Raw genomic sequence first — 24,031 nt, 5'->3', positions numbered from 1 at the left:
TGGAGAGCAGATCTGGAGTGATGCTCGATCATGCATCTACACTACGTTACACCCCATTCCTCCCTCTGATCCTCGCAATACACTTGGCATGATGGTATAATTTACGTGACACCACCTCTTGAAAGAGACCCTGACGTGTTGGTAAAATGTACGTGCACCCAGAACTCCTTACGTCAGAGAGCCGATGCTCGACCAAATATTTACGTATTTCTTACCCTCATACCCTTATATGTCATATAATAACAATGTATTTTACATTTACGTGATTCGATCCCAAGCGCTCCTTGCTCTTACGAAAGCAGACGCTATTTTGCATGTAAGCATGATCGGTACTTGTTGTCAGTCTGAGCGTTCGACATCCACAGTAAGAGGAAAGGTAGACGATCTCTTCAAACAGCGTTGCAACTATTTTGTTAGTGAGCTGCCTGACAATCAGCCATCACTTTAAAGGTAAAATCGAGTTTGTTTTGAAATAAGTTCGTACGTGCGTAAGTCCACCGCTGTGAGTTTGAGTAATTTTAATATTTCAAAGCCTCATTTCTATCGAATTTTTTGTAATCAAGAGCCATTTGTTGTTAAAGCCGAGACAATTCTTAACAGTACCAAACAGCGCGTTTTAGCAAGCTCTGTATTGAATTCTTTGATTAAGGGCACATATTTCTTTACCATCAGCGGTTTGCTTTCGATATGTCAAAGTGGTGCTGCTTCGTTGGGTAGTATTACAAGATACGACTTGCGTTATCGATTGAGCAGATAATGTACATTGGCCACCTTAAGAGTTCGTACGTGTAAAATCTGAAGTTCCGACGGTTAACCCTTCATCTGAGCAAATGATAAAAGCGCGATTTAAGCTTATTTGCAATTATCGGTGAAAATTATAGTTTAAATCGTGAAAACGCCACCCATTTTCAACCTTAAAAACTTTCGAAAAGGTAATACTACAGACTTGCAGCGGTATACGCGAGTTATTATATATTACGATATTGACACAGCATTCACGCAACACATGCCGAGACCTTAATTGTAAACAAACTCAGAAAGCAAACGTCACTTGACAGTTAGCGGCTGAAGACGAGCACTCTTTCGTATCGATGTACATGTACGAATGTAAACTAGCCTTTTGAGGCCTATGAAAGTTACGAATTCTGGTAAAAGTTAGAATTCGATTAAAAAAGAGTCATGGACCTCGCTTCGTGAGGTTTAAATATCTCGTGACACATTTGTCACGCATGAAATGAATTTCAAGAGTCACAAGTATCGGCTGAAGGAGGTAGTTTGAAAAATATGGAATGCTGGAATCTGTAACCGGAACCGGAACCGGAATACTTGGAATACCCGGAATTCCCGGAATGACCGTAAAATAAAAAATTAAAAAAAAAAATAAAGAAAAGTAAATAAATAAATAATTAATAACATTGATGATTAAAAGTTACTGGTAAATTCCCAAGTGAATGAAATAATTTAATACGAAAATTTTCGCTGAGGGTCCCGAAACAAAAAAACACCGGCTCTGTTCAGGGAGATGCACGTATTAGAATTAAAATAAGTCTGCGTCAGGCCAGTAGCCCATACGGCCTAAGCGACGAAATAGTTCTACTTTCCCTTCCCCCTGAAGGGGATGCTAGTCTATCACATGGTTTCTCCCAGTTTTAAATTCGCCTCCACCCATTTACACACCTATCATGTCTAGGGCGCCATGACCATTAGGCCTGCACGCTTTTCCAGCCGGAATCATTGCAGAAGATTAAACAAATGCAATATTTCCAATTAGTTTAATAGTTCAATTGTAAAAAGCTCTGACCTATTACAAATTAATACTCTACCTTAAATAATTATTAACCATACATTGGGAGCTATCAAAGCAGCTACAATTAAGACCAGCCGTCTACAGTTAAAATTGAGAGATCGTCAGTTATTCGACACCTTTTGGCGTCTATTATAAATACCTTGAATATATACCTTTAAATATATATCTTGTACTGATGGATGCTTCTAAACGCAAAAAGTTTTGCAGACAAAATTTTTATTTTCATAGGCTTTTCAAGCGCAAATGCTTGTTGTCATGTGATCTACGATTAAAGCGAGATGAACATTTGCGTTAACTGAATATCATTTTCATGACATTTTTATGCAAATGTTCAAAAACTCCATCGTATCCTCTGGTAAAAATGTCTCCTTCTTAGTCTTCCAAGTATTAGGCCTTGAGATACCACATAAAGCGACCGCCAGCCACCCTTTTCCTTTCATTACATTATGTTTTTACTAGCGACTAATTCGTGATTCAGGTCACCTAAACCCAAAAAAAAAAAAAAAAATTAAAAAAAAAAGAAAATTGAGTTTTGCGTCCTATATATTATTTTTACCGTTAGTCATCTTGGAACTGATTCATGGATTTCAAATGGGAGAAGCGAATCTCTATTCAGTTAACTCTGATACTGCCTATGCGTTGCCCTTTATGATCAAAGTATTTTTTCTTTCTTTTTTGATTATACAACCGTTTTGTAGTTATAACCAATGAAAAATTTTAGTATCAGAATTTAACATTCTTCTTTCAATCTGCAGTTCCGGGTTGTATGGTGCAAGCTGATATATGAAATATGGCCAGAATATTTTTTCAAATACTAACAGGTATTTTATATTTCATCAATTTATTCAAACAAAATGTATAGCTAATGTCTACATTTACGTGCAAGGCAGTATGCATTTGTCACTAGTGTGGGATAGAGAAAAAATGCTGAGTCCTCATGAGTAACGAAACCTCACAATCGTATTCCTGAAACTTTCACCTCTCATTTTTTGTAAAAAATAAATTTTTTTTAATCGTTTCTGGGATTTTCCGAGGTTAAAATATCTTTAAAACCGACGTGTCAATATGGCGGATTGTTTACCGCCACACTGACAACATTTAAACAACCTGAGGAAGACCAGTAAAAATGGTCAAAACGTCAGTTTCAATGATATTTTAACCTTGAAAATCCCAGAAACGATTAAAAAATTTTTAGAAACCTCAGAACTTTGGATTCCGCACTCCAAGACGACCACTGAGCGCAGAATCTGATGAATTTTTGTGAAAAAGACAGAAACAACCTTTTTTCCTCTATTTCTTTCCATGGAAGCTCCCATCTTTCTTATTCTATTAAACACTTTTTGGTAGTTTTTTACCCTACATCTCAACATTATACTGGCTCATAAAAGTTTAGATCAAAATATTAAATTATTTATCTCATGAACAAATTTTTGCTTTTGTTTCCCAAGTGTTTTTAGCAATGGATGTTGGCCTTGTTGGTAAGACACTTTATATTTTAAGTATCTAAGTTATGAAATCCATCTAAACTTTTAGCCATTAATTTACCAAACATGTACATACATGGACATGTACTTTTATTAGTCTTTGCCACTAACTTGCAAATTGGTATTTCTTCGGGATCGGTCATTGATTTCAGTAATATTTATTGATTGGGTGATTTTGTGAAAATGCATGACCTCGATAATTACATGTAGAATGACATTTTCATAATACACAGCAAAATACCCATCTTTTAAAGGGATGTGTCAAAAACGAAGACCCAAAAAGGAAGACTGAAGACCCACTGGTCTACAATGAAGATAAAACGAAGACCCTATGGTCTAAAACGAAGACCCACTAAAATCATATACAACTAAACTACGTTTTCTCACTCCTGTAGCGCATAAATAAAAATGTCGTCTGAGCACGTTACATCTTAGCACACAGTACAACACGTGTCAAATTGTGTGAAGTACTCAAATTCCAAGAGTGTCAAAATGTATGTTTTCGTGACGAGTATAGTACATTTCCTCCTCACCAACACTACATTTTAGAGAAAATGAGAGTGAGGTGACTTCAATAATAATGCATCATGCTGTGACTGTACCTACCGCTTGATGGAAGCTTGATCTGCCGGGCCGGGCTGGACTTAAAGGTCATCTGTGCGTGACTTGCAAAGCTACATGAATAATCTTGTACACTCAAATACAGCACATGCAATGTCCCCCGGAAAAATTGTAATTGATTATATATTGGGTAAGTGTAAAAATGAAGAACAGTAATAGAACTGTCACGGCTATGATATAGGTCAGAAATTTCATACACCTAACTTGAAAATCCTTGAAATTTGACTGCGTTACACAATTTGACACGTGTTGTGTGCGCTCAGACGTAGTGTGCTTACATGACATTTTAATTTATGCGCAACAAAAATAGGAGTAACTTAGCTGTTAGACCACAGGGTCTTCGTTTTAGACTAGTGGGTCTTTGTTTTAGACCATAGAGTCTTCATTTTAGACCAGTGGGACTTCGTTTTAGACCCATGGGTCTTCGGTCTTCAGTCTTCGCTTCTGGGTCTTCGTTTTTGACACAACCCTTTTTAAGGTATCCAGTGGCTAGTTTATTAAACTCTCTGGCAGTAAATTACCTGAGTGAATTATCGAGTGTAATTTACAATATTAAGGCAACTATTATCTAAAAACTAAAAATTTAGGACTATGGCAATGATAATAGCAATTGAATCATTTAAAATATTTAAATGTAAAAAAGTCCTCCATTCTCCTTGTCCTACTTATCTGAATGTTTTGGAAGAGATAGTACTTTAGTGTTTTCTGCCTTAAGTTGTAATTAGGTTCGTGCAGAAGTGGGCTGGGGAGCAGATGGTGCAGCTGGGCTGGGGGACTTCATTTTTGCCATTATTTCAGAGCACAGGTCTACTCTTCTGTCATCTAGCCTATCTAATTTACCCGCGCTGTAATGCATAAGAATATGACTCAACCTCAGGGTAAATTATATCAAGCGCCCTTTTTTGGACTCACTCTATGGATTTGGACAGATATGGGCAGGAATTAATAATCCTGCTAGACAGGTACAGCATACTCTAAAACTGGCTGGACTTTGCTGAGATATATCTTCAGGATGTTAGATTGACACACCCTGGCTCTGCGCAGTACTCTAAGGGAGCATAACCTCTTACAAGCTTTCTTAATAAACTATAATCAACATGACAGTTCCACTTCAGGTCACTGTCTATAATAACTCCTAAGATCTTATAGGTATTTGACACACTGGATGGTGTTGCCGTTAATTAAGATGGGGTTAATGAAACAGTGCATGCTTATCCAGTTTCACAAGCATTATACAAAGACTTTCCTATGAATTGCACTCTCCTACTTTAGGCAAGGCATCCACACCGACCCATCAGTTCTCAAATCATGCTTTTGATAACCAATTACATCAGAGAATTTTGTTATATTACTATGATTAGGGGAGCAGGGATGGCGCAGTGGTGAGAGCACTCGCCTCCCACCACTGTGGCCCGGGTTCGATTCCTGGACCTGGCGTCTCATGTGGGTTGAGTTTGTTGTTGGTTCTCGTCCTTGCTCCGAGGGTTTTTCTCCGGGTCCTCCGGTTTTCCTCCCTCCGCAAAAACCAACATTCCAAATTCCAATTCGATCTGGAACAGTGGACAAGAATAGCCACCCAGTGGATGTCCATTGTTAAATCATTTATTTATTTATTCATTTATTCATTTATTTATTTGATTACCTTGAAATCTTGAAGCAAAACCATGACTTACACTTTTACACCCTAACCTTTCCTAATGTACGGACAAGGAGAATGATATTTGTTTAACAAATAAAGAGCTTCTTAAGTCAGATCCACTATCTTGTGCCTAGTGTATGATTCAAGTGTGATATTGTAAGGAGAAATAAGATACTAGACTGTCACTCTCAACCTTAAAATAGCCACCCCATACCCGGGGGTGCAGCCACAGCTGTACACGTGCTACTCACTCTAAGGGGTGGAGGGTTTTAACTCTGACTGTTAACCCTGTAACCCCCAAGATCTGATTGTTAACTCTCCCCTCTGGCCCAGCTGCCATACATTTCCTTGTAAACGAGTTAAAAGAATTTAGATGACGACTTGTACCTGATAAGTTTGAGTATTCTCATTACCTGTTTGCTGGAGAATGTTTAGATATCATAGGGAGAAGTTACATGTTCATCACTTCTGAGAGTTTAAAAGGCTTAAGATAGTCAAAACTATGAATACCACATCCGCATGGCCTGCAAACCTGAAAACCTGGAAAATTGAAAGATCTATGTCTAATGTATGCTTTTTTGGTTATTAATTAATTATAGTATTGTATTGTTACTGTTAACAACTGTTTCACTGTTTTTGTCTGTGTTCATAGAGTCCCAGTCCTGTAACAAAGATTTTACAAGTTTAAGTGGTACAGTGTCCTCACCATCATTTTCAAGTGGTTCAACCTATGAAAATTTGTTGGATTGCACATATAACATTCAAGTTAGAAGTGGATATCGAATAAAACTGTCATGGTCAACATTTGATGTCAAGGGTCAAATGCCAGACTGCGTTGATGATTCTGTGGAGATTTTCATTGGATGTTCACTTAACAGGCATTCAATTGGAAAATATTGCTCTGAAAATGGATACAAGCCATTTGATGTTCACTCACCAAACAACTGCTTGCGCTTAGTGTTCAAGACAAATGTCTCTGGCGTAGGCAGAGGGTTTCAAGCATCTTACTCATCATTTCTTCTATCTGGTACTGTTACTAAATTGAACAATTCATTCATGAAAAATAATTTCTAGGGGACAAATTACAGTACTTGAGAACTGAAACTATGGTATTAGGGGTGGGCATTCAGTGATAACCATGGAAAACGTGGAGAGTGAAAACCTGGAAGGTCATGCAATTGGTTTTAGTATCATTTTCCAGCATGGAAACTTATCAAATTTAAGTGGGACTCAGGGGAAGTCAAGGGAAATAATTGAATGTGAAAGAGATAATTGAGAGAGCAATTACTAATGAAAATTTACATCATCTTTCTTGGTTTTTTTTTTTTTTTTTCCTCTTTGTGGAACAAACTTCTGGGTCATATTAGCTCATGGGATACATTCAAAAGGTGGTCCTGTACATAATTATGGTCATAGAAATTATTTAATGGAATTCTATGATTTACAAAGTGCACAGACTCTATGGTTATATGCAGGAAGATCAATTCAAAATTTGGAGAGCTGAGAGACTTTTATTTTACTAACGATCCAGAGGGCAGACATAGCAAATAAAATAAATTATAATTATTAGCTCCAATATGAAAATATGAAAGATACTTTATGCCATGTCATTTTGGGCAAGGGATTCCTTTTGGAGTGAAGATACCGTAGTCTCAATTTCACCATTTGGCAGAGTTTACTATAAATGCTATTTGTCTTTTTAGAAATTGATGAACCAAACAGTGGTAGTTACTAAAACAAGGAATTACCTGGAAAGAGCTGGAATGAGCCGGAATGAGCTGGAATGATCCAGAACGAGCTGAAATGACCAAGAATGATCTAAGAATGATCCATAAAAGTGATTTTCGATAGAATTTGTCTCCATATACTCGATTTTAACTTGCTAAACAAACACACTCTTTACGCTGACCGTGAGGTGTTGTTGTTGTTGGTGTAAACTTGAAAACAAATGCAGAATAGTTCATGTGAAAGCCAACTGAAGTAGTCATTTTCAGCAAAAACTTCGAAAATTCCAGTTCATTTCTTAATAAAATCCACGAATACTCGCGCCATTCACGTCACGATTTTCCACCAGGATTCAACTCGGCCACCATCGTGAAATATTGTATCGGGCGTCCTGTGGCTACTATCCCATAAGCCTTTTCCAACTGAGTGAGAAAAATGGCGGCAGGACATAAAGACTTTGTTTTGCAAGTTAAAATCAAGTGTATGGAGACAAATTCAATCGAAAATCATTTTTATGGATCATTTTTGGGTCATTCTTGGTCATTCCAGCTCATTCTGGATCATTCCAGCTCATTCCGGCTCATTCCAGCTCTTTCCTGGTAATTCCTTGTTTTAGTAACTACCACCAAACAGTTGTTATAATCCTTTCTCTATAACTTTAATGGCATTTCTTAGCTATACTGCATAACTTAGTTCTTAGTGAGATACATAATTACATAAAGCAGAAACTGTATTACTTACATATGCCATTTGTTTGTTGAATTCACAGAACGTCAAAGTGGTGTGGGAGGTATGTGGTCATAGCTGTCGAGAAAATCTTAAAACTATGTACAGATCTATCTGTATTCTCTTCCACGGCTTGCATACTACACAAACCCTTATCAATAATTACCTGGTAGTATTTGCTATACACTGCATAAGCACAATTGTAATACACAAATGTATACGTATGATGCACGATCCTCGCAGTAGAGAGCGCTATTTATGCAATAGCGAAAATCAAACCTGAAAAAAAATCAGGCCACAACGGGATTCGAACCACTGACCTCGGCGATACTAGTGCAGCGCTCTACCAATTGAGCTAACAAGCCAACTGGGAACAGGCCGTTAAGTTGATTCGTAATAAACCCGTGATGATAAATCAGATACAATGAATATATGAAGTTCATATATTTTGAACTGCGGTATTAGATACGTATGATGCACGATCCTCGCAGTAGAGAGTGCTATTTATGCAAAATATTGTATCACACAAATGTATGTGTATCCCCTTAAACCAGGTTTTGCTCCCAAAATCTCATTAGCAGTTCTCCTTACTCTTCTCTATACAATTCTTATGATGCAAGTTTGGAGAATTTGGTATTAGCCAGATCAAATAATCATCCCCTTATCAATATTTTTCATTATTCTCATCACTTGTCTGCTTTATATTGCATTGATATTGTAAAGAGAAACTCTGTCTTGGTCACTGACATGCAAGTTCAAGTGTTAATAATGTAATATTGTAAGTAGTGCCCTCGAATGATCACCTCCCGTGTAAATATGAAAACTAGAACATTCCCTTTTACTTTACTTTAAATCTCCAGATTTTTTCATTTTGTGAAACCCCCCCCCCCCCCCCCCCCTACACCAGTATTATTTTGGGTCATCCATGAAAAAAAAAAAATAAGAAAAAAAAGAAAAACCAAGAACAACAACAGAGCATTTAGCAGTTTAATGTTTACCTGCAAATATGGACAGTTTTGTCTTTGGATGAATGGATTGCTCGAGTTGAAAAGGCAAGGCCTTTGGCTGTGATACGATTGTTAGTCTGTAATGATACAATTGTTAAAATGTGATTACAAGTGTAAACAACAACAATAAATTAATTATCTATACATTAATTAATTGCTTCACATGTCAAATTTTCATCAATACACATAAGTCCCTGGGAAATAATCTGCATAATGATTAATTTAATTTTTAACATCTTTTTCCCTTTTATGAAACAGGGCAATGTTTCTCAACTAAGACTCTCACTGCAACATCTGGAGTGATTAGTTCTCCAAATTGGCCCCAAGACTATCCTTCTAACAAAGACTGTTACTGGAAGATTGAGGTTGGGCACAACAGGGGCATTAAAATAGCTTTCATGGACTTTGATTTGGAAGATGATCTTTCGTGTGAAGATGACAAAGTCAAAGTTAAAGGTGGAAGAAATTTCACTGCTCTTTATTGATGAACAAGGGGAGAGGGAATGGGGCAATGGTGAGAATACTTACCCTCCCACCACTGTGGCCTGGGTTTGATTCATGGGACCTGTATGGTGTCTTAATTTGCAGGTTGAGTTTGTAGGTGGATCTTGTCCTTACTCTGAGGGTTTTTCTCCAAGTCCTCTGCCAGAGGGTGTTCCTCCCTCTACAAAAACCAACACTCCAAATTCCAATTCAACCTGGTAACAGGGGACAGGAAGAGCTACCTCATGGATTGTCCACTGCTAAATCATTATTATTAAATAATTGTTATATAACTAGTCAACATATAGATACCATGTTGCCATGGGTCTGTCCAATATTTGACCAAAGATGACACACAAGGTGCAGCTGGTCTGGGTGTGTCGCTGATGTTCTTACAGCGTTATGATGTTTGCTGTGATCTACTTTTATAACATAACTAAAGTAAAGTGTGCACTCTAATTGGTCAATTCAACATCCACCATTTGCCCATGGGTGTATGCTGCTGACATGAGCAAATGCAAAGACTAGTTTTCTGTTCTGTTTATGTAAGATTTGTTAAATGAAAGAAAACTCTTTTGCTACAATGTATCTGTCTATTATGTTGTAAAACAAATGGTAAATGCCACAGTGTACACTATAGAGTTATGGATACGCTTGAGAGGTTTGTTAAGCACTCAAGAAGCTAGAGTCACCCTCGGCTGTCGCCTCGTGTGACTCTTATGCTTCTCTCATGCTTATCAACCTCCCGCGTGCATCCATAACTCAGTAGTGTACACTCTGGTGTTTACCATTTGCTAACTGTACAAACTCATGGCAACAGGAAATCTTTTTATTATAAATATTAATGATACAAAAGTGTAAAATTGTGACATCATACATGCATCGGTAATCTAATGCATGATGAGCAAGAACCAATCAAAGTGTGGGCAAGATTCAGCTTTTTATTGAATTTTAATTATTTCAATGCATTAATCGCCACTACCGGGAAGCCTGCACGCACCTTGCACACCTCTGACTCTTTCACATGAACAAAATAATTAGAAAGAGTGCAGAGTGCTTGAATTTGTAAGTTAATTCTATAATTGTTGACATTCTAGGTATTGTAAATTACTTGTGACTTGAAAACCCAAATTAAATATTTCAGAGAATATTTTTCTACTAGTTATGTTCATTATAACCTGACCAATATCTTTCATGGACAAGAAGAAAAAATCAGAAGAAAACATATGGGTCCACATTAATTGTTGTCGCAAGGTGGTACAAACTGTAACTACCATGGAAGTCAGGGGACAGGATAATTTTACTTTTTCTTAAGTTGTATTATGATTTTTCCCTTTTAGAAGGAGATGATCATGAATCATATAATAAGGCCAACACTCTCAAAGAGTCTAAATGTGGTCCAGTAAACCCATTTTACTTTACGTCATCTGAGGAGAGAATTTGGATCAGGTTCAAGTCTGACACATTTACTAGCAACCGAGGGTTTCTTGCTGGATATGTCATGTATGACAAAAGTAAGTGCTGCACACATATTTGTTTAAGCCTCCAGACAGTTTCCTCAAATTGGTTGTTCATACAACCAAATTTGCTATGAACTAAGGTGGCTCTGAGCCTGTACTTATAATTTATCTTATTAGCTGTTTAAAAGATTTTGCAAAAAAATTAATGAGTTTGAAGAAGCTTCACAAGAAGCTGAAAATGGGACATTGCCAGAAAAGCAAATTGACATGCAAGTTTCAAATTAGTAATTTTAATTATTAATTATTATTACATTAAAATGTAGGTCCAGTATTGCAAATCCTCTCATTCAGAAATATATGGGTAAAATCGTAAAATTGTTTTGAAATGACAGCTCACTTTGATTTTGATGACCTATCCAAATTTTATTCAAAACTTTCTCTAGCATGAAATAATTTACTTTATTAAAAACTAGATCATTGGATAATGCAATTCAAGACTTTTTATTGGCTAAGCCATTATGGTATATCAACCAATATACCATAATCTCCAAATATGGCAAGCGTACGTGGCAGCTTAAAATTAAAAGGGAGCTAAAAATTTAATAAAATTTAATAATTTAATTTAACATTTTTAATAAAACAATTATTCCACTCGCGCTTGTTGGATATGAGATGATTATAGCCAACTCGGCGCTACGCGCCTCGTTGGCTATCTATCATCTCATATCCAACGCGCGCTCGTGGAATAATTGTTAATTAACTGTTTCCATATTGTTGCATTATTAATTAACTGTTTCCATATTGTTGCATTATTGTAGAATTTAGCTATTAACTAGTCCTCCTCGTTCCTCCTCTTTTTAACACATGGTTTTCAGCAGCCATCTTGGATTTTTGTACTATTGAGTTAATTGTAAGTTCTTAAGGTTCTCACTGTATTAAACCAAGCTGTACGGAACTATAACCCATATGGAGAAGATTCTTTACGTTGCGTTTTACCAGACCATGCTGAACGTACCTGAGTCAAAGATCTCAGTAGATGCAAATTCAACAGTGTTTTCCACAAGACATCAGATCGTATCAGCTGCTCATGGATCGTTTTCTCATGACGTAACGGCAATCGTATTTATTTACAAAACATTGGCATGGATGTTGGCGGCCAATTGTTGGAGAACAGAGTTATTTCTTTTGCGATTTGAACTCGTTTCTCTTGTAAATTTTCGCTTTTGTTCCGATAAAATTGGATTTTCGACCATTTCTGCCGGCTGTCCATAACCCTATTAAAGGAGGTAATATTAAAGAGTAAATTACTTTGCAATTAGCAAGTTCCAACATCAGACTGATATGATGCAAAACTTCGTAATTTTGTATTCAGTTAACGGTTCTACTGTGACATTTCATCTTATGCAATTACTAAAGTTTAATAAATTACGACATAAAGGCCATCACTCTGTGGTTAAGGCAAGGAAACATAACTTGTCCCCTTCACACGCCCGCCATATTGCATAAAATACCCCAGGCGTTCTTCTTTGGCCTAGTTAGCCTTATCAAACTGAAGGAGACCAGAGGCCTACATGCCTCCGAGTAGGATGGCGAGCAGGATGGCGAGCAGGATGGCGAGCAGGATGGCGAGCAGGATGGCGAGCAAAAGGCGCGTTTTTTTTTTTTTTTTTTTTCGGTTTTTGTATTTTTTTTCATCTGCCCGAGCACAGAGCTTCAGCATTTATCGGAACAAAGAAAGAACAGTACAGGCGTGGTATTGTGGATGGAGATAAAATCTCCTAATCCCTTCAAAGATGAGCCGCCATTTTAAAGACCCAGAGATCACTTGCTATATATAAGCCAGTCAGATATGTCATAAGAAAATCAGAGGATTGACTGCGCATTTGATATGGCTAAGTGATTCCAAATAAGCCTTACTTACTTTTATTCGATTTTTCTTGTAGTGATGTGGTAATAATGATGTTTTTGGGTTACAGGCGTTTAAAGCACAGGGATTTTCGGTTTTGCGATATTGGCTAATCTTTAGATCGGTTTTTTCGGTTTTTCGGTTTTACATTTGGTTTTTTGGTTTTCGTCAAAATACTAGTGGCTTTTCACACTTGGTATCGGATGTGTTTTTCCTTTTTTTCTATTTGGGTTCCGGTTTCTCTTCTGTGCTCCGCTTGTCACTGCTCAGTTTACGGTTTTGCATGCGGTTTTCGGTTTTGATCGAATTTCCTAGCGGTTCTGCGGTTTTGGATAATTTTTTTCTACGGTTTTGTGGTTTCTAATAGACCCTAGTGTCCCCCTCCTTAGATCAAGAGTGATTCTGACAGACTGTGATGTTGCTATTTTGACTTTTAACTGTTCTTGCAGTGATTTTCTCCCAAAGTGAGGCAAATAAGAAAGAGCATTTTCTATTTTTTTTTTTTTTTCAACAGCCCCAATTAGCGCTAAAACTGTTGGCACTGTGATTGGCGTCTTGGTTGCACTGGCCGTTGTGATTGGCATTGCTGCCTTCGTCTACTACAAATTTTTTCACCAAAAGAGAGTCAGGGAAAGGGCGCAACGACAGATGGCGGTGGCACATACTTCTGCTCAACCACAGCAAGTAGCCATTCACCCTCCTCCTGCAGGACCTCAAGCAAGTTATGCACCACCCCCCTACGATCAAGGGACGGGAGCTCCCTACCCCCCACAAGGTAGGTTAATTGAAACTGTTTGTCATCTCATTGTCAAGGTCCTGCAGAGAAAGTCGAGTCTAGATCGGGAAGAAAGAATACTGCGGAGCTGAGAGTGTTTAGATCCCATAACTGTGGTACAGGTTCAGTCCTAGAACCTGGGGGTCAATTTAAGTTGATTTTGTAGTTAATTCTGGGCCTTGCTAGGAAGGGTTTCCTCCCAACTTGCTGGTTTTTCCCACAAAATAATCAACACTCCAAATCTTAATAAGATTTTTGAAACAGTAAATAAATGAGCACCCAGTCGAAGTGTCACTTCTTAAATGATTTTTTTCTCTCTAACATTCACTTAGTTTTTCAGAAAAAAATCCAATTTACAGAACGCTTAATTTCCCCGACCTAGAACCAGTCTAAAACTTAACTCAAATTTAAACTACAGGGAGAGAAGAAGCCATTTAATAAGCTGTTAGTCCCAAACATCACTGTAAAGGAAAGCATATGTTGTTACATGAAGTGAACGTACTATCGTATCTTTAAAAGTGAATTAATTTCATGTGTATGCAAATTTTGAAAGCTTCAGTGCATTTTCTAAAGAGATGCATGTACAGCACTACCTGTGCTGAACATGATAAACTTGGGCTTCGGAAATTTGGGGACCTTAAAACCTAAATGTATGTTTGAATACTCCTTCAGGGCAACCGTACCCCCCTGGACTCACTGGGGGTGATGCAGCATACCCCCCTGGACAACCGGGTGGAGCACCTCCTTACCCCCCTGGACAACCGGGTGGAGCACCTCCTTACCCCCCTGGACAACCGGGTGGAGCACCTCTGTACCCCGCTGGACAACCGGGTGGAGCACCTCCTTACCCTACTGGACAACCACCCTACCCTCCACAGTAATCAGCGCGTCAAGTAAGTGTATCCCAATTTGTGGAGAGGGTTATCTGTCCATAACACCAAATATCAGAGCTTCACTTCACCATCATACCAACCTTGTAGTATTCTTAAGTATGTTTCTTAGAATAATCTCTATATTGCGCTTCTCGACAAGATAATACGAATTTTTCAGTGCATGCAAAAAATATTGACCTGTGTCAAATGTTTTAATATTGGAATAGGCCCCAATAAAGCTCGGCTCTATTTTTAGAAAACGAGGAAATCTTCAGTTCCTTTGGAATTCGTTTCTCATCAAAGAACGTTACAAAGTACTAACAATTCTAAACTAAATTCTTTCTTTTTTTGCAGTGTGACCATTTCAAACAGCTTTTAAAATAATTGGGGCTATTGTTATGAGAAAAGTCAATGAGAAGATCGCGATAGCCGTGTATCTTTTGCATAATTTTGCCATTTTGCTGGTTAATCAGGTTTAAAAATTGAAGAAGAACAACGCAACATGAGGGAATTTAATTAAAGAAAGAAGATAAAAATACTCAGTTTATAAAATAGACTGCGACAACAGAGAAAATATTATAAACAATAATAATGGTGATTTTATGATAAATTAGCCACCCATGGTAGTATACGGAGCAAGGAGAAATCTAATAATTAACTCGGTAACCACTAGGCTCTCATCTTCTTTAACCAAGAACTCAAAAGGAGAGCTTTGAGGGAGGAGTGAGTGGCCATGGAGTCAGTCGCTTTGTGTTACAAAGTAAAATCAGTTTAATCAAAACGCTTAGTATTTTTAAAAGCATGCTTCAGAGAAGGTTTTTAAAAGTCTGTTTACACTTTTAGGTTAAATTGGTAGGAGTACATGAGCTTTCCAAAAATACCGCTCTACGTAATGCTATTTGTCGTGTATTCAACTAGGTTTTACTACCCTAGTGTGTTTTGTAATAATTATGTGCTCAGAAACTTGTCACAATATCCTGAATAAAGGGGTCTGAGCTCTTTAGTCCTTAGAGAACTTGGCAGATGTAGAGCGTACGTTCAAGGTATTATGATGCTAAGAACAAACGGACATAATTCATCGCCCGTGGGGAAAGGAGTCGGAGAAGTCTTTTTGGAGAATCACATGGTTGTCAGGGGAACAGAGGGGGATCAGTCGTCAGTGGGTGAACTGGGTGACTGCCAAAGAGGGGGTCATAAAAACACTATCACGCCTAAGGGGGGCATCAGGTAAATTTTATCGTGCTACAACCCGAACCCCCCCGCCCCCCCTCCCTCCTCTTAAGGCGACAAATAACTACCGGTCCCTGGCTACCAAAATCCTGCACTGTGGCCGTAATTAATTAGCAGACAGTTTCTTGCTCCAGATCTTCATTGTTATTTCTCTTTTTTGAGCTAGGCTCGCTCTCGGTTTCTGCTCTTTCAAAAGTGACATTTTTCATTGGGGGGTTCCTTGCCGAGGAACCCATCAGACCTGAGAAGTCAGCCTTTGTCGTAGATTCTTCCACCGACTGGTCAAGTGATGTTGGTGTGAAAGTCCTAATCCTGTAACGTCGTGATGATTGGACGAGGTCACCCTTCCTTTTCAATCGTCTTTTCGCTAACATTTTCTTAACTAAAGTTTTTCCCGCAAAAATAAAGAGAGTTGAAAATATTATGGCTAGCATGATTAGAAGTTGAGGTTGAAAGCCGGCAGTCTCTGTGAGGAAACGAATAATACATATCATAGCGATGAGGTTTTCACTTAAAAGGGGCTACAGTATGATGCGTTAAGTTTCTCAAGGCCTGCATACACCTGAATATTCTAAATGCAGAGATTTAACGTCACACCTTGAAGTAGAAAATCAGGTTGCTAGCTTCGAACGCGATCTCGACAAATATAAAAGAGTTTAGACTGAAAAGTATAGGAGTACGTATTTTTGAAAGTGAGTGAGGAGAATTTGGCGTAGAACGCAAATTCGTGTAAACAACCCAGTTTTACGGTCGGCACTCGTCCAGACTAAACCTTCCACCATTTATAGTGTGCGGCTGAGAATGTTAAGTGCCTCAAATCATTATATTTTTTATCCACATACCAGCATTGTAGGTAACAAATCCTGCCATAAATCCCCGATTTCCTGCCACCATATTACTTTTAAACTGTATGAATACTGAGTCTCCTTCAATCGTTAGTGCAAATGGTTCCTTTTTTCCACATTGTTTGGATTTTGTCACTAACCTTCCTTGATTGAAGAAAAATAGAAATCAGGAAATGAAGAGTTTTTTTTTGCCTAGTCAACTAGTTGGGTAAGAGCTTTCAGCAGGCTTTAAAACCAGGTTAGATAATTTCGCATATAAACCCAGAGATGGCGTAGCTCGTCAATAAGTTCTGTTTAGCTATTTGTTAGAATATCACATGGAAAAATCCAAAGGTTTGAGGTTCGATTGCTTGAGGAGAAATCTCTGCCACACGTTTAAGATGCATGGATAACATTTATTTTTGTAGATGACCAGGCACAAAATTTACAATCTACCTCGTTTTAATAAGGATTACGGTTTGCCTTGCGGTAAAAAAATACCTCCTCCATGGCTAAAACACGCACCGGCACAATCACGCGCACACGCACACACGCACACACGCACGCGCACACACAAAATACAAAAATTACACACACAGGCAAAGACGCGCACGCATATGCACAAAAACGACCAAAGAAAGAAACTGATTCGTCCATGAGGTACTTACTTGCAGGTCTCACTTCTACGAAGTCGGCTTCTGAGCAAGCGTTAGTTGATCTGACGTCAAAGTCAAAGAAGAGCAGCTTGATATGATAGTCTTTCCGCGTAGTCACGTGCCATACACAATCTACGTACCGGGGGTAGGGTAGAGGCCAGTGCGGCGAGAAGACATTTCCGTACCTTGCATTGGCATGATAATCCTTGCCACAACCGTCTAAAGATAATTAAGAAGTTCAAGGTAAGTTCTTTATAGTTTCATGATGTTCTCAACAAATGAAAACGGCAAAAAGTGAGTGATTATTTTCCTATTTGAAAAAAAATATTTTGAGCGATCAAACGAGATCCGTAGTAATGTAGATATGTAAAGACAGCGATCGAGAGTAAATGGGTTAAATTGAAATGCTGTTGATGTCCTACGGACAGTACAAATCTGCAATATTTCTTTAATAGGCGAATTAAGAACTATTTTCCAGATTTTCCTTTCATCTCTGGTGATTCCGCTATGAATAATAAAAAGAAAGAAACATCGAACAGCAAAACATATAGAATTACATAATTTTTCTCGGAAACAAAGCTAATTTCAATCTAAAAGTTTATTCTTTTGAAATGATAATACCACAGAATGAATTTTAAGACTACTCAGAAAAAATGCAAAAATTGAAAATTCTTTGTCATTATCCATTGAAATATTCTTGGAGATTTTCTAAGGCTATACTGAGCAAGGAATCATTTTCTGTAGTCGTGATGGTATTGCTCTATTAAGAGCATCATCAGTGAACTCAGAATGATAATTAATGCCTTCAATTTGACATTGAGGTTAAAAGCTAAACAAGGTTATGAATAATTATACTTACAATAATTCTGCGACAAGGCTGAGAAAGAGGAAAGATGGCGGCAAATTTTAATAACTTTTATCGGCGTCATTTAATCAAGTAAGAATTACATAATTATCTAAAATGTTATATGAAAAATCTCATATAATCAGGGGGCTAATTAGCAGTAAGTGTACGCCTATACATTGGCACAGCCATCCTCGATAGATTTTCTCACAATTTCAGCATTTTCTTTCTTGAGATTAGGGCTTACGCTGCCATACCACGCCAAATATTTCAAACTTTAATCCTTTATCTGCGAACCAAAGAAAGTTGTTTCTTGAGTTCTTTGAGTACAGTCGGTCGGTGTCTCGGACTGTTTCCAGTCACCTTAAGTTATGGCTTAAAGTAATTGCTAACTATTCAGTTCGTATCATAGCACTATATCTCACTTCTCTCTGAGCTGGAAAGAGGTGTACACAAAGGTGCATCAAACCTTACGGCTTTATGAATTACTTGCCTCTTGTTAGTAAGCGTTGGGTGAAAACAGCCGTAAAGTAGGGCAAACCACCTGGCAGACTGCTTCTCTCAAACCGGACATCAGATGCGACGAAAAGCCTTATTTGGAGACAGTGATCAAACGAATACACTATAGGCATAGATAGCTGGCCGCAAAATTTACCGATAGACTTATATTTATGGCAACCGAGTAATAATTCAATATAATTTCCACTGGAACACTCTGGCATGACTCCAGCGATGTCAAATGAAGTGAAACTCAGTTCAACATGGCGGGGTGCGTCGACTGTCGACAGCTGAATGTTCCACTTGCAGGTGTAACCTGTAGTGTTCGTTTGCTTCGTGGGAAGGGAGGAAATGCTTATTGTTCCATTAAGACTGGTTATGTTTATGTGGCATCCTGTAAATAAGAACGGTGAATAGAAAGATAATGGACCAGTCATTATTTACCACGGGGTCAGAGGATTTTGGTGGGAAGACCACCTTGTTCTCAGAGAGAACAGAGAGTGAATAAGTCGTCGCTAACAGATTATAAAAGGGAGGGGGACTACAGAATATTAACCTCCAGTGGGGGAGATCATTCATAATACAACAGCACCATCGAGGGAATAAAATAAATATCACGGTGAAACAAACAAAATCCCCTTATCCTTTCCCCCAGGCGACAAAGAATGAGTGGTATCTCAACGATAAGATATCATTGTCCGTAACTACTTTGGCGGATGCAAACTACGTAAGTTGTACACCGTATATAAGGAGCGAACGCAAATCGGCTGGATTTTTGCTTGTCTCTCAAAACAGGAGAGATAAAGTCAAGCCTGATATCCAAGCCTATGATTAGCTTTACACTTCAGATAAAGAGGAATCTCTTAAGAGTCAAGCAAATATCTCGTTGAATTTGAAATATTTTTCACTGATTTAGTCAATTGCAGTAGGCTGAAAGCTAAGATTTTAAGTAAGGCTGTGCTCTTACAATAAAGGATATAGAAATAACAACTAAACTGTCAAACGTGATATTTGAATTCTAAGGAAAATTGTTATGTATCTCGAATCATAATCTGAAGTACGTGAAAATTTAGCGGGGTTGATAAAACCTGCATCACTTCTCATGTAGCGTCATTAACGCAAGCTGAGCAAAATGAGGATTTGTTTATTTGAGCACGCTGATGATACTAATTTTCCGTCTCCTTTGTTTTAAAGTTTATTTTCACAACACCGGAGATGTAAATTTTGTAAAACGTTGAATTTTTTCAGCAATTTACTTGTTTCGTTGATAACTTATAGTTGCAATGGTCTGAAATCCGGCAATTTCTTACTTAAAAAGTCTAAACCAGACCTAAAAATGCCGAAAAATATTTTCAATATTTTCTGCAAAAATTAATAGCCAGTCGGACATGAATGCCCTATTTAATTGATGTGAAGCGAATTCATAGTCAAGATCAGATCCGTTTGTTAGGAAATGAAAGAAACCTGGCGTTAGATTATCTAAGGAGGCAGGAACAGTAATAAATACCTCGACTATCTGTGAAGTGCCATGTAAACACCACAGCAAAACAGATCACGGAGTAGACGAAATTCATGAGTGATTGGTCTAATTTGAATCCTTCTCTGTCATTGTCCTTCACGAGCTTTATGTCATCTTCTAAAAAGGAAAATAGGATACTACGAATAAAAAAAAGATAAAGGAGAGAGACTTTCAAGCTTTTTAGGTCAACTTAACCAAGGGACCATTTTAAATCTCCAAGCGAAGCGAAATAAGTCCCATATAATCATACCTGATTTCCAGCATTGGTTCAACCAGCATTGGTTCAACAAATACATTTGCATTTGTAAACAATTGAAAGCTGCTAAAGTTGGACTTCCTTTCTTTTCATTCGAGTTTTCTCGAATCACTGGCTACCCTTGAGCATTTTGTTCCCTGTGTTGCGTTTTTTTCCTGGGTTTAAAGTTTTACTCAGTAAACATCACTTGGTTCGACCCTTTTCTTCGTGAATATATTACGTCAAATAGCGCTCGGGGCCAAGGAGCTTTGGAGAATTAACATCACTTTCAGGCGGTATGTAAGATGGCTTAATTAAGAGAGACTTGCAGCTTGAAAGGAAAAGAAAAAGGCGCAGAAGGAAAAATTGTATCAGTGAAACAGTTCTCCCTACAGAAAGAAACTTACCATCATTACACGAAACTCGATGAACTTTTACAAAGTGTCAACTCGATCAATCTACTTTTGTGTATTCCGGTTTCACCAGGCGAGAGTTTTCCACGTGACAAAATGGATTTCTTCAATTATTTATCAACTCCTTCACTAGCTCCGTTTTAAAATTTTCAATAGTAATTTTTTTTATTCTTTGGAACTTGCCTATAATTAACAGCAACAGACAACCAATTTTGTGATCCTGGAAAAAAATTTTCTTTTCGGTGCAGATCATTCAAGATTTACTTTGCTCCTTCCAAATAACATCGGATGAACTATTGTGATTAATCATTCTCTTTAGAGCTGTTCTCCGACACTATTAATAGATTAACGGAAACTCGTGGGACGTTCGACAGTTTATCCGTGCCACTATCCTCAGAGAGAAATCGCTTAAGAAATGTCCGCTAAAAAATCAGTTTTTGGTCCGTTCACCAGAAAATATATATATATTTAGAAATCTGTCTATTTATAAACTTGCCAATGTATAATTCAGTATGAGCTTTTAAAATTCATGTTACAAATGACACACAAATGATTGAAATTGTGTTTCGTGAAACACAAATCCGTAAGCTAATCGTGTGACAGTCTTCTTACAATAACATCAGTAAAAAAAAAAAAGGAATAAAATTGAGGAGAATTAGCGGATGCATTCGTTACAAATGAAGAAAGCTTATTTTAATATTTATATCCAGTCGTTCAGTTTATGTTCAGAGTAATGGTTTTCTTTTAACTGAAAAAGTCACTGCGATAGCTAAGATCATTTAGGAGCCTAGCGAGAGTGGACAGATGCCCTCCGGGATGAGTTTTATTTTATGACGTGAAAGCAGCCAGGCTCGTTTGAAAAAAATAGTCTCTAAAGAAGTATTCAGAAATGCAAAACACGGCTCATTACCTGGGGGTATCACAAAAATGCTGTTTTAGCTCAGATAATCAACGCTTCACATGTCATTCACACCTTGAGCATGAATTAGACACTTGGCATATTTATCCTGAAAATAAAATATTTATTCATTTTCAATAACAATAAAGGTAATAATGTAAATGGTTTGAACCCGGGGGTAACATGTGAAGGTGTAGTCTGATCGTCCGGGTGAGTGTAGTCCTGAGAAGGACTGTTGTCGGTGGTAGTGACTGACGTTTTGACAACCTGTGCGGAAGTCGTCATCAGAGTCAAGTGAATGATTGTTGTCAGTAGAATGTTCTTATTCCAGTTCGTGTGAAATGATCGGTTGGTTTTGCCGTGATGTTATTGGCTGTAAGACTCAAGTGACGTAAGTCGGTCGTGATTGGTCTGTTTCGATCTGTCGGTAAAGTTAGGTCGTTCTTTTTCGGTCGTTTGTGATGTTTATGTCGTGAATGAGTCGTTTGTATGGGGCGGGTAGTTGTTGACATCTGTTTAGGGGAGTCTGTTCTAAGTTAGTAAACCAGCTTTCCAGAGTCAGTCGTTGAAAATAGTCAGTGCTGTAGGTTAGGCATTGCGTAGAGTCCCAATCAATGTTGTGGTTGGTAAGTCGATGGTGTTCAGCAATGTGATTGCTGACATCACCTTTCCTCGTCGCGCGTCTGTGTTCAGTCAGTCTTGTTGTGAGGTTTCTGCCAGTCTCACCGATGTAGGAGGCTTGGCAGTCGGAACAATTGATCTTATAAATCGTTCCCTGTCTGTTCCTCGGTTCGTCTTTGTCTTTAACGTTGGTTAGTAACTGACGTAGTGTGGTGATGGGTTTGTAGGCGACGCGGATATTGAAGGGTAGTAAGATGCGCGAGATGTTTTCAGACATGCCTTTTAGGTACGGTATGGTTGCTGTAGTCGTAGGGGTTGCGGTGTCGTTTGTTTCGGTAGTGGTAGTGGGTCGGTGAGTGTTTCGTCGAATGAAGTCGTTGTTGTAGTTGTTCTTCGTAAAAACATGGTGAAGGTATTTGTTCTCGTCGGATAAGCTGTCTGTCGAGTCACATACTAGTTGTGCGCGTCGTGTTAGAGTTCTGATAGTTGTGGCTTTGTGTGATGGTTGTAGGATGACTCGTCTAGTAATCTGTCGGTGTGTGTCGGTTTCCTGTAAACTGTCGTTCGTAATGAGTTGTCGTTGTGGCTTACCAGGCAGTCTAGAAAAGGAAGTTTGCCATTTTCTTCGACTTCTCTGGTAAACTGTATGTCAGTGTTTTGTTCGTTAAGGTGGTTGTGGAATGCGTCAATTTCGTCTTGTCGAACGGCGGTGAATGTGTCGTCAACGTAACGTAACCAAAGCGGTATCGTTTGTCGGCAAGTCGAAAGGGCGCGTTCCTCGATGTTCTGCATCACAATTTCTGCTATAACAACAGTGCCGTGTAACTGTAACTGTTACCGGCACTGCCATGGGGTCTCCAGTTTCTGTTGTTATAGCAGAAATTGTGATGCAGAACATCGAGGAACGCGCCCTTTCGACTTGCCGCTTTGGTTACGTTACGTTGACGACACATTCACCGCCGTTCGACAAGACGAAAATGACGCATTCCACAACCACCTTAACGAACAAAACACTGACATACAGTTTACCAGAGAAGTCGAAGAAAATGGCAAACTTCCTTTTCTAGACTGCCTGGTAAGCTACAGCGACAACTCATTACGAACGACAGTTTACAGGAAACCGACACACACCGACAGATTACTAGACGAGTCATCCTACAACCCTACATCACACAAAGCCACAACTATCAGAACTCTAACACGACGCGCACAACTAGTATGTGACTCGACAGACAGCTTAATTTATTCTACCCAGTTCTGCCCTTTAACGGCAATTTCGCTTGATAATTTAGTGCAACTCCCGAATGGCGGCTTAACCGCGAGTTGCTTTCCTTTGAAAGAAAATAAAGATATGTTTATCTCTGAGTTCTGTTCGCTTATGAACCTCGGTATGTATATAATAAATAAGTTACTTCAAGGTTAGTTGGCTTGTACGATTTTTATTCACTCGTTGTGAATAAGAATCGTACGCGCTCACCAGCCGGGAAATAACCAATAAATCAAGATCCAAATTCTACACAAATACGCTTGCTAAAAAAAATAAATTTTTGGCAAAATATATACATTTATTATATAAATACTGACGAAATACCAGGATTTTCCCTTTTACTAGAAAATCATATCTTCATGGCGCGCAGTGAAGATACTATTTTTATCTTTCACGTGTGAGCATATTGGTGTCGCCAAGGTTACTAATATGATCAACCCGTTAAAACGATGCTATTTTAAGATACGCTTTTCCTTTTATAGAATTTTTCTCTTCTTCATTAGAATTTTGACTTTTTGGAA

The 24,031-nt window shown here is 38.2% G+C and overlaps 3 protein-coding genes and 1 long non-coding RNA gene across 8 annotated transcripts in view; 1 reads left to right on the top strand and 3 right to left on the bottom strand.

The window, feature by feature from the left end:
- The window catches only part of LOC148723088 (uncharacterized), a 33,179-nt gene extending 32,976 nt beyond the window's left edge, over window positions 1-203 (bottom strand). Inside the window, exon 1 of the mRNA XM_088733946.1 lies at window positions 1-203. This exon is cut by the window's left edge and continues 62 nt beyond it. The gene's annotated coding sequence lies outside the window, so the exon portion shown is untranslated.
- A 43-nt stretch (window positions 204-246) lies between these two features.
- On the top strand, window positions 247-15,508 carry LOC111340682 (tolloid-like protein 2). 3 transcript variants are annotated; one of them, XM_088733954.1, is made up of 10 exons: window positions 247-450; window positions 2,563-2,628; window positions 3,234-3,285; window positions 6,204-6,578; window positions 8,046-8,066; window positions 9,268-9,465; window positions 10,833-11,006; window positions 13,373-13,633; window positions 14,306-14,526; window positions 14,860-15,508. In XM_088733954.1, exons 3-9 carry the CDS (start codon window positions 3,267-3,269, stop codon window positions 14,512-14,514), a joined length of 1,257 nt encoding a protein of 418 aa, XP_088590080.1. In that variant the 5' UTR covers window positions 247-450; window positions 2,563-2,628; window positions 3,234-3,266; the 3' UTR covers window positions 14,515-14,526; window positions 14,860-15,508. The 3 variants fall into 3 exon arrangements, with proteins under 3 accessions (XP_088590080.1, XP_088590078.1, XP_088590079.1); XM_088733952.1 differs by having other exon boundaries at window positions 248-450; window positions 3,256-3,285; XM_088733953.1 differs by lacking the exon at window positions 247-450 and having other exon boundaries at window positions 2,574-2,628; window positions 3,256-3,285; window positions 14,306-14,407; window positions 14,441-14,526.
- On the bottom strand, window positions 1,754-7,658 carry LOC111340684 (uncharacterized). Its single transcript, XR_015991927.1, has 2 exons — window positions 7,300-7,658; window positions 1,754-6,587 (listed from the first exon to the last, which is right to left on the bottom strand). It is a non-coding gene; the product is annotated as an uncharacterized LOC111340684 (long non-coding RNA).
- LOC111340683 (protein tolkin) lies at window positions 15,253-20,929 on the bottom strand. 3 transcript variants are annotated; one of them, XM_022947569.2, is made up of 7 exons: window positions 20,719-20,929; window positions 20,065-20,193; window positions 18,553-18,951; window positions 18,075-18,092; window positions 17,228-17,434; window positions 16,578-16,724; window positions 15,253-16,201 (listed from the first exon to the last, which is right to left on the bottom strand). In XM_022947569.2, exons 2-7 carry the CDS (start codon window positions 20,129-20,131, stop codon window positions 15,846-15,848), a joined length of 1,194 nt encoding a protein of 397 aa, XP_022803304.2. In that variant the 5' UTR covers window positions 20,132-20,193; window positions 20,719-20,929; the 3' UTR covers window positions 15,253-15,845. The 3 variants fall into 3 exon arrangements, with proteins under 3 accessions (XP_022803304.2, XP_088590074.1, XP_088590073.1); XM_088733948.1 differs by lacking the exon at window positions 20,719-20,929 and adding an exon at window positions 20,327-20,555 and having other exon boundaries at window positions 15,253-16,117; XM_088733947.1 differs by lacking the exon at window positions 20,719-20,929 and adding an exon at window positions 20,327-20,552.
- Between the last annotated feature and the right edge of the window lie 3,102 nt (window positions 20,930-24,031).

The sequence above is a fragment of the Stylophora pistillata genome, chromosome 9 (assembly GCF_964205215.1).
Source record: "Stylophora pistillata chromosome 9, jaStyPist1.2, whole genome shotgun sequence".
Taxonomy (NCBI): domain Eukaryota; kingdom Metazoa; phylum Cnidaria; class Anthozoa; order Scleractinia; family Pocilloporidae; genus Stylophora; species Stylophora pistillata.
This window is presented reverse-complemented; position numbering and strand designations above follow the sequence as displayed.

Bases quoted from the DNA above. Each gene is read 5' to 3' on its own strand.
- LOC111340682 (XM_088733952.1), top strand. From the start codon at position 2,598: ATGGCCAGAATATTTTTTCAAATACTAACAG. The intron at 2,629-3,255 runs GTATTTTATATT...TTGTTTCCCAAG, and splicing joins ATTTTTTCAAATACTAACAG to TGTTTTTAGCAATGGATGTT. The intron at 11,007-13,372 runs GTAAGTGCTGCA...TTTTTTCAACAG, and splicing joins ATATGTCATGTATGACAAAA to CCCCAATTAGCGCTAAAACT.
- LOC111340683 (XM_088733947.1), bottom strand. From the start codon at position 20,378: ATGCAAATGTATTTGTTGAACCAATGCTGGTTGAACCAATGCTGGAAA. The intron at 20,194-20,326 runs GTATGATTATAT...TTTCCTTTTTAG, and splicing joins GAACCAATGCTGGAAATCAG to AAGATGACATAAAGCTCGTG. The intron at 18,952-20,064 runs GTATTTATTACT...TCTTATTTACAG, and splicing joins GCACTTCACAGATAGTCGAG to GATGCCACATAAACATAACC.